At 55.6% G+C, this 9292-nt stretch overlaps 1 protein-coding gene across 4 annotated transcripts in view; it reads left to right on the forward strand.

The window, feature by feature from the left end:
• The window catches only part of GRB10 (growth factor receptor bound protein 10), a 172074-nt gene that overhangs the window by 151902 nt on the left and 10880 nt on the right, over positions 1–9292 (forward strand). For 3 of the 4 annotated variants that reach the window (XM_025853128.2, XM_073885064.1, XM_073885063.1), the window contains 3 exons: positions 1402–1500; positions 8179–8256; positions 9096–9212. In XM_025853128.2, the coding sequence (XP_025708913.1) occupies positions 1402–1500; positions 8179–8256; positions 9096–9212 (294 nt within the window). The remainder of the gene's footprint in view (positions 1–1401; positions 1501–8178; positions 8257–9095; positions 9213–9292) is intronic. The other variant, XM_073885062.1, reaches the window with a different exon arrangement.

The following is a 9292-nucleotide window of genomic DNA, read 5'->3' on the forward strand; positions in this document are numbered from 1 at the left end:
CACACATGCACATCTCTGCACGAATACAAGGACATGCGTACACATGCGTGCACGTGCACACCTCTGCACGAATACAAGGACATGCGTACACATGCACGCACGTGCACACATGCACACCTCTGCACGAATACAAGGACATGCGTACACATGCGTGCACGTGCACACATGCACACCTCTGCACGAATACAAGGACATGCGTACACATGCGTGCACGTGCACACCTCTGCATGAATACAAGGACATGCGCACACATGCACGCACGTGCACACATGCACACCTCTGCATGAATAAAGGAAAGGCGCACACATGCATACATGTTCACACACACCCCTGTGCGCAGGGCCCACTCTCCCCTGGTGAGGCCGTGCTGATGGTGGTCATGGTCACGGTGGAGGCTGTTTACTGCATGCTCACTGCACACAAGGTGCCCCGGCTAAGGGCTCGCCCTCCGTCCCTTTACTGCATCTTTCCAGGTGCTCATAGGAGCCGAAGCAGCCCCATTGCTCACATCCAGTCACCAGCGTGTGTGCTTGAAGTCCTCCAGCCGGGCTGACTTCTGAGCCAGGGCTCCACCCCAGCCCGAGGAGAGGTCAGGGAGTGGGGGGCATGCTGCTCCCTAAAATACCAGCTTGTACTTGATCTGGTGAAGCTTCTTGGGGTTGCAAGTAGCAGGAGCCCCAGGACCCGCGGTGCATGGGAAGGCAGCATGAGGGCGGCCTCTGGGTGGTCTGGGGTCCATTGGAGCCCCGGTGGCCAGTGTCCCCCCACCCCATCCCACCAGCCCACACCTGCAACGCTTCTCCCCCATCGCCAGGTAAACCCCGCCTCTGCCTCGGGGCACCTGCCATCCCTCTACAGTGGCCCGTGTGACAGTGACCCCTGCCTGCCCCAGGCCGCTTGCCCCCCAAATTCCCCTTCTCCGGGGCGATGCGAGCCTCACTCTCTGGACCTTCCATGGGTCCGTCCTTGGGGCCGCTCAGATACGCCACAGGCCATGACCGTCATGCCTCGAGGGCTTCTCCCCTCGCTGGCTGAGCCCTGCAAGGGCCCTTCCTCAGCCACCACCTCAGTCTTCCTGGCAGGCGACCAGACATCTTTTCTTCCATAAGTCTGGGCCTGGCTCTCCGGTTGAATCCAGTTTTCCCCGCACAGACCTAGGCACCCCCTTGTCCCCGTGGCACCCACTGCCTTCCCTTGCTAGAGTTTGTCTCCCTGAGATCCCCCTGTTGGGGGCTGGCCGAGCACTCGTGACTGCACCCGGCCCAGGCTGGTCCGTGCGCGGCGGAGGAGGCACCCTCTCTGGTCGCGCCCTGCCAGCCGTCTGGGTGCGCGCCAGGCCCAGCTCTGCCCAACATGGGCTCACCGTGTTGCACTCACTGAGTCGTCTCTGACCTCCTGTAGCCAAACAAAGTCAGGAACGAGACGAAAGAGCTGCGGTTGCTGTGTGCCGAAGACGAGCAAGGCCGAACATGCTGGATGACGGCGTGCAGGCTTCTCAAGGTACGCGGCGTCCTGTGTGTGTGCCCCACGCATCTCTTCGTGGAGAGCTCTCCCCATGGCCCGCCAGCCCCGTGCGCCCGCACGTCTTTCCAGACGGTCTCAGAAGCTTCTCACGAGACTTTGCGTTAGAAAGGTCAGAGCCGGCTTCTGGCCTCGGCACCTGACCTTCAGGGACGTGGTGTTTCTCCCACCGAATGCCAGGAGCACCCCAGCCAGTGGAGATAACCAAAACCGTCTCCAGACATGACCAGATGTCCCGGGGCGGGGGGGCGGGGGGGGGGGGGGACATGGAAGGGGGGGACTGTGCCAGCTGAGAGCCCGTGGTCTAGAGAAATAGGAAGAGAAAGCCCAGACCGGGAGACGGGGAGAGAGAGCAAACAGTCCGTCAGGAGGGTTAATGCTTTCCAAGACTGAGCATCAGACTCTAGCTTCCCAAAAAGCCGGGGCCCCGAGGGAAACGTGGCATCTCCTGCCAACACGTTCTTAAAGGGGTCTGTCGCACAGAACCTCACATGGGAAGATGCCCTTGGCGGCAGCTCACGGTGACTGCCAAGGGGGCTGGCCGAGCACTCATGACTGCACCCAAGGTGTTTCCTGTGGCAAAGGCTCGTGTAACAGCAGAGAACACCTCACTTCTGCGTTCCCACGAGATGTCCCCCTGTGCATATCTGTGCGCCACGTGGTTGCAATTCTTATGTATATAAGGCCCGTGGGCATTGCACGGTAGTTGTGCACGCTGGTTGTGCAAGAAGAATGGCGAGGGGTCCGGGAGGAGAAGTTGGTTTGGTCAGCTGTGGCCAAGGAATCTCTTTACAAAAACCCCAGCCTTCACCAAAGCTTTCAGCTGGGCAGAGAGTCAGGGCAGAGCCCCCTAGAGAAGCGGACTCATGGAAGGAGGCGTAGCTCATGACCCCTTGGAGATGCCAGAGGGCACAAGCTCCGAGGATGGGCATCCTGTAAGCCTCTCTTTCCCAGAACCGTGCCTTGATTTTTGCTGCTGATAAAACAAAGAAGGGTTCAGCGTAAAATGTTCTGATTTCGTAATCAGGGAGTGTTGGTACAGGACATCGGCGACTCCTTTACAAGCCAGCTTCAGAAGTTAAGGGATGGCCATTCAGAGGAATACTCTTCGGTGTCACAAAGAACGAGGTTCTCTCTGGAGTGTGTTGTGGGAAAATTTCCAGGACGTATTATTAAGAATTAAAAAGCAAAGTGCTACCTTTGTTGTAGGAGCGAGGGAAGGAGACGCTAAAATGCATCAGTGCATTTGTTGGTGTGCACATGAGCCCTCGGTGAGACTGCTGGGGGGAGGGCGGGCACGGACCCGCACACACGGGGGCAGATGTGGGAGGGACACCTTGACGGGTTTCTGTATGTTTGTGATTTTCTGGACCTGCGGATACGTAGTCTATTTTGGAAAAAGCAGAAAAGGAAGTGGGAGCACATCTGTGACACCTGTGGATTTGGTGCTTTGGGGTAGCACACAGTAAATCCAGGTAGCGAGGTCTCCCCCTCGGCTTCATGCGTGAGGAAGCAGGGCTGGCGGGACAGGGCTGTCCTTGGGCGCTTGCACAACAGAACCGGGCACCGGGAGGGAAGTGCGCAGAACGAGCAATGACGGTAACATCCAACTTTGTTACTAGCGCCAACAGAAATGTGTCCCGTTGGATGTTAGCATATTGGGAACGTTTCGTGAGCACTTGCTGTCAGCCGGGCTGCTCGTCACTTCTAACCAGCGGCCCCCTCCCCCCATCGTCATCCTCACTGGACCGATGGCAGATCTGAAGCCCATTGTGTCCTGCCCGGGGGGCCGGGGCTGGGGGTTGCTGGTGTGCGGCACGGTCGGCTCCAGAGCTGGCTCCGCGAGGGCCAGCAGGAAGGGGACACCGTCCACGTCTGCACGTGGCCCCGTTGCCTCCAATCAGCCCCAGACCCCACATCCCAAAGTGCCATTCCCGAAGGAGGCGGGGGGCCTGGACCCAACGGCCACCCCAGTGTGGTCGTGACGGGCTCTGGGCCAGTGTGAGGTGACGCAGAAGCTGAGTTGCCTTCGGTCCCAGCTGGTTAGTAACGCGCCAAGGTGTCTTGCCGCCACCGAGCAGGCTGATGGACCTCATCCCACGTGAGAATTCCTTACTTCGCCCTCCTCCCCTCCCTGTCCCGTCTCAAACGGTCTTGGCCTCAGAGCAGGAAGCGTAGTCAGAAGACCATAGCTCCTCGCCTTGCGTCCCGATGTTACCTTCAGAATGGGGTGTATTTTCTTCCAGGGGTTGGGGCCATTTGAAGCCATGAGGAGACCTTATAAAGTGCCTTCTGTTCTCTCAGCTCAGCTCCTGGATGTGAGCATAGACTCAGGTCCCTCATCTGTCCATCTCCCTGACAGGGGACCTGACCGGGAGAAGGTCCATCCGTCTGTCCTCCCTGCGCTTGCTCTGTGCCGGGTCTCGGTCTGGACGTCATCTTGCCTGGTGCCCCCCAACGTTCTCTTGGAGAGGCAGGACTGCCTGGCGCTCAGAACATAATAGATGCTCGGAAAAATTGAGCTGAATGACAGCAGGAACCACCCAAACTCTTGTGTTCGGCTGTGACCCTTTCTTTTTTGACGCTCTTCCTCCCTCTCGTCCGCTGGGTATTCTGGGCAAGGCTGGCCTCGACCAGGGGCTGGCAGGGTCAAGGGGTGGGGGCTTGGACCTCAGAGAGTCTGGGTCTCGGGCCGGAGTCCCAGGGGTCTTGCCGGTGCAGACTAAGGAGATGCTGTGCTGCGCCTTTTCACGGTTGACCGGAGGTCTCGTCGGTACTAAGTGATGGCAGATCCCCCGAGCTTGAGCCCTCAGACTGTCCTGTTCCCCAGAAGGAGGTCAGATGGACGTGTCCTTACGTGGAGGAAGCGTTGCCTTTCTCCTGGCCTCGGTGTATCCAGGAGTCACTCCTGAGTGGTGGATAATCCTGCACTAGCAGTTTGCGTTGTCTTAAAATCCCAGGGCTTGTTGGAGAGGAACACCTTATTTTGAATTAACCAAGGATCTTTCTGTGCCTCTAAGTACCGTCACAGGTATTCTTTAAAGAGGAGCTTGAGCCTGTGTAGGAGCAGAGGGTCATTGCTGTCCTCAGATACGCTTAGGGGGATAACACCAGCAGGTGGTACCTGCTGCTATTCCGCATTCCTTCCTCTTATGTGGTTTGCTACATAATTTCATAGCCGTGGGGTGGCCGTGGAGGGAGCATATTAGCTCCTCCGCCCCCTTCTAGAAGTTTCTGAAACTGCCGAAGAAATTCCTCCCCAGGAGGGGGGCGTGGCTTCACAAGCGCGGGTTTCTGTATGGAAGGCTTGGTGTAGCTACGCACCGGCACACACGTGCGTGCAGGTTCCATGTCCCTCAGAGGCAGTCGCCTCCTGCACACTGTCCCTCCAGAACCCGCCCAGGTTTCCTCTCCGAATTTATATTTATATTTATATTTTAATTTATATTTAATTTATATTTAATAACCGAATAACACTGCTGCTTATTTGTACGCCTCCCACAGGACCGTAGCTACCTCACGGTCGAAAGCGCAGCGCGTACTCGCGTTGTGTTCCTGGAGCTGAGCCTGGCAATATGAACGATGACCCTAAACCCGGGTGCAATCTTGGCACAAGGAAATAAGCTTCTATGTCCCTTAAGAATGTAAATGTTAAATGTTTAATTCCATTCCAAGAGAAAGGGAGCAGCGACGTGTTCTTTAAGTTACTGTGTGCACCACCCATACCCATATGACATCATGTGTGGGGAGGCTGTTTCGAAACATGGCGCACGTTAAGTCGGTAGAGCCAAGAGGCGCCATTCTCCTTAACGTGGGAACGTCTCTGCGGTCCCTCTACAGACAGAAGCTGAACATCAGCTGTCACTCACGTGCCTTCTTGAGAAAGTGTCTGAGAGTGTCGCATCCAAGCAGATGGGAATAGGAAATAAGAAACATATTGCCAAAACAGGGGGCGGATAATTCTATGGCCACGCGTTCTTCCCTTCAAGCAACCGAAGGAAGCGTAAAGAAAAAAGATTGGTTGGACCATAAGTATCTCTTTAAAACCCACTCACCTAAAATAAAAAGGAAAATAATATTAAGTAATTGGCACTGTAGGTTGTGTATGGAGGGTAAATAATCTAAAAACTGTCAAGGGCTTGTACCAGTGACACTACCACTCTGAAGGCCGGAGTATTCATTTGTAAGTGGGAAAAATGAGAATTCCTAGTCATGGAACTGCAAAAAGTAAGTGTGGGAAAGAGACAGCTTCTTTGATAATTAAGGCAAAAATAATATTTAAAGACTACAGTGCAAGTAAAACACAGTTTGATACCTGCTTAAAGACAAGCTGGTTACATGGTTCGTGGGTCAAGGATGAGTCCTTCGGCTGAATTATTGGGACAGAGAGTGGTCTTGGGGCCGTCCCGAACAGGGCGTGTGCATGTGTATGTGCACGTGTGTGTGTGCACGTGCCTTTTCCCTTTTTCTTTGGCCTTAATTTGACTTTTCTGTAATGTTTTGAAAGGGATCCTTATGTCACTGCTGTTAAGCCTTACGTTTTCAACTCTGTTTCAGACGAAAACGTTGCCTCCAGTTCAGTTGCTGTTGGTCATGTTAGTATAATTATTCGATTGGGAGTGTTTGTATGTACATGTGTGTGCATGCACACCACACACACACACACACACACACACACACACACGTGCGGGTACGTGTTATTAGGTCACATGAGTTTAGAATATTTACGCCTCCTTGACATCGATTCTTTGGTCCTTCCGAAATCTGCTCTATTATCTGCATCAGCGCTGCCCGCCCCGAAGTCTTACCCACCTGACATTACCATAGGTATGTCAGTGTGTTCTCAAGTGGTGTTCGCACGCTTTTTCTCCTTCTGTTTTTCTGCCTTTCCGGGTCCTCGTGTTCAGGGCGTGTCTCTGACAAACATCATGTCATCATATCTTCTCCTCTGATCATCCTCATGTTCTAATTGGCATATGTGTTGGGAAGGATATCCTTCAGTGGGTTATTAATAACATTTGTGCTTAAGTCTGCCACTTGCTGTTTTATTTTCAGTTCGTCCCACCAGCCTGTGTTCTTCTTTTTCTCCATTTAAAAAAAAAAAAATTGCTTTTGGCAGGGGAAGACTCATCACTTAGTTTTATTTCTACTGTGCACCCCCGTCCACGTCTTTTCTCCCCTTCCTGGTGGTCACCCCACTGTCACCATGTGCATCTTCCCCTCGCCAGACCCCAGCGTGCCCAGGCATCCCTACCGCGTCTGGGCCGGTGTGAGGAGTCTTCGAAGTATCTCGTCCTAGATTGTAGTTCTTCCCGTTTCTTAAGCTACTGAGACCTAGAAGAGACTCTGTTGTTATTTGAATTCCCTGCACGTCTGCACTGATTCTTTCCTGGACTTGCATTCTTCTCAGGGATCAGGGACATGCACGGAGTTCTCCCAGCGTGGAACCGTGTTCCATCTCACCTCCACTGTTGTGGGAACTGTCCACGGACCATGGGGTCACTTCTTCCCACCGCCCCCAGTTCCACTGCCTTCTCTCCGCATGTCCTTGGAACTCAGCTGTCCTGCGCCTGGGGCTTCTGTGACCATGACATGCGCTCTTCCCTGCTTGTGTTTGTCTCTCTGTCTCTGTTTTCCGCGGTCGAGCTGGGATGTGCCGGGACGTGGGTTTCTCCCTGGTACCCGGCCCCTGGATTCTGTAGCCTGCCGGCTTTCTATCTGGTCTGGAAAATGCTTGGCCAGTAGCTCACCGGTGTTTCTGGTGGCCCGTGCCCCGTCTTCTGGGAGCATCGGCACACACGTGCTGGACCTCTTGGTGGTGGTCCAGCACATCCGTTCCAGATACTAGAGGATACCCTGTAGGGTCGGGGCTGGAAATGAGTTACCTCTTGATAACTGTGTCTTCTCGCCCCACCTTCTTTCCCATGTGGGCGAGTGGGGGACCGGGGCACAGGCAGGGTGGGTACAAGCCTGTGGAGCTCTGCTTTTCGCCCAGGCACAGGAAGCATGGATCGCCGGTGGGAACAGGCTCTGTATGTTTGAATCCAGAGCCCTTACTTTACCATGACCTTGAGCGACTTGCCTCACTTCCCTGTTCCATCTGTTCCTTATAAAATGGGGATAAAGGACACGTTTCCTAATGTGGAGAGTAGTAAATGAAGTAAAGCACTTGCATCAGTACTTGGCCCGTAGCAGCATTCAGTAAGGTTAACTGTGGTGCTCGATCTTTTTTATTTTTTAAAAAACCATTTATTTATTTGAGACAGAATGAGCAGAAGTGGGGGGAGCGGCAGGCAGAGGGAGAAGCAGGCTCCCTGCTGAGCCCGATGCGGGACTCAATCCCAGGACCCTGAGATCATGACCTGGGCCGAAGGCAGACACCTAACCGACCGAGTCCCCCAGGCGCCCCTCGATCTTACTATTAACGTTGTCACTGCCTGCTTGTCCCTTGCCCACCCAGTGTGAACAAGCTAGTCGGCCGCTCGTGTCCACGGGGGGCAGGCATGCAGGAGCGAGGCTGTGCGCTCACGGCGGCAGCTAGGGTCATCCCTCCCTGTTCTGTGCGCTGCGCGGTCCTTCCCTGCACGGGTCTGCCGCGTTCCGGGACTTGGGGGGCTCCCGGGGCCCTGGTGGCTGACTCTGACCTTCCCCCTGCAGTACGGGATGCTACTGTACCAGAACTTCAGGATCCCGCCACCGCGGAAGGCCCTGCTCCCCTCCTTCTCCACGCCGGTGGTGAGTACGGCTGTGGCGTCCAGAAGGCGGGCTCCTTCCCAGCATCACAGCTGAGCGCGGGTTGTTTCAGGAGAAGTTGTCCCCAGAAGCGGCAGAATGGGCTTGTGCGTGCTGCCCGGTCCCCTGTGGGGAGACGGGTTTCATCAGCAGTGTGACTGCTGGGGACGGATCCTGCACCATTCAGGGCGATGGCTCTGCTCAGGGGCTCAGGGACTGTCACCAGCCACATCTGGCTCTCACCCGGGTCGCCCGTGGCACTGTGGCCGCGGCCGACCGTTAGGCTGGAGCCTTCCCTGATGGGAACTTAGAGCTGGCAGCCAGTGTCCTTGTTCTCAGTACGAACTCTACTTCCCAAAGGTGCTTCATCCTCTCAAAACACGACCTTGATGCTCCTCCAGGTCTGTTCCTGAGAGAGGCCAGGTGTCCACAGGGAGGATCCGCGTGTCGCCCTGAACGGAACTCCTGGGGGAGGGGTTTGGTGGCTGCTGAGGGCTGAGCTTCCCCCCAGCGTTTCCGCTTCTGTGACGTGATCCGGTAGAGCCTGGGGGCCTGCGAGGGACCCCACCGCCCAAACCCGGCGGCACCCCACGGCCTCCAGTGGCATTTGGATGCCACCAGGGGACTGGAGCATTTCTTATTCCCCTCAAGAGAAACCAAAGCCATCTTCCGTTCAAGGGCTCTCCTGCCACCGAATTTCCACCCAAACCTTAGATTGGGGGCTGGGGCGTGCCCATCACCCCTTCTCCTGGCCATCTTCAGGATGGGTTTGCACCAACTTTCCCAAGTGCCGCGGGGGCCTGGTTCCCTCCATTTTAAGAACTTGTGGCCTTTCCTTCCAGCGCAGCGTCTCTGAGAACTCCCTTGTGGCGATGGATTTTTCTGGGCAGACAGGCAGAGTGATCGAGAATCCGGCCGAAGCCCAGAGCGCAGCCCTGGAGGAAGGCCACGCCTGGAGGGTAAGGCCACGGCCAGTCCCATGGACGGGCCCCCTCATGGGGGGCACGCCCCCCACACACTGGTCTCCCAGAGGAATGGC

Source organism: Callorhinus ursinus, unplaced genomic scaffold (assembly GCF_003265705.2).
Source record: "Callorhinus ursinus isolate GAN/ISIS: 27379988/994484 unplaced genomic scaffold, GSC_fseal_2.0 scaffold60, whole genome shotgun sequence".
NCBI classification, from domain to species: domain Eukaryota; kingdom Metazoa; phylum Chordata; class Mammalia; order Carnivora; family Otariidae; genus Callorhinus; species Callorhinus ursinus.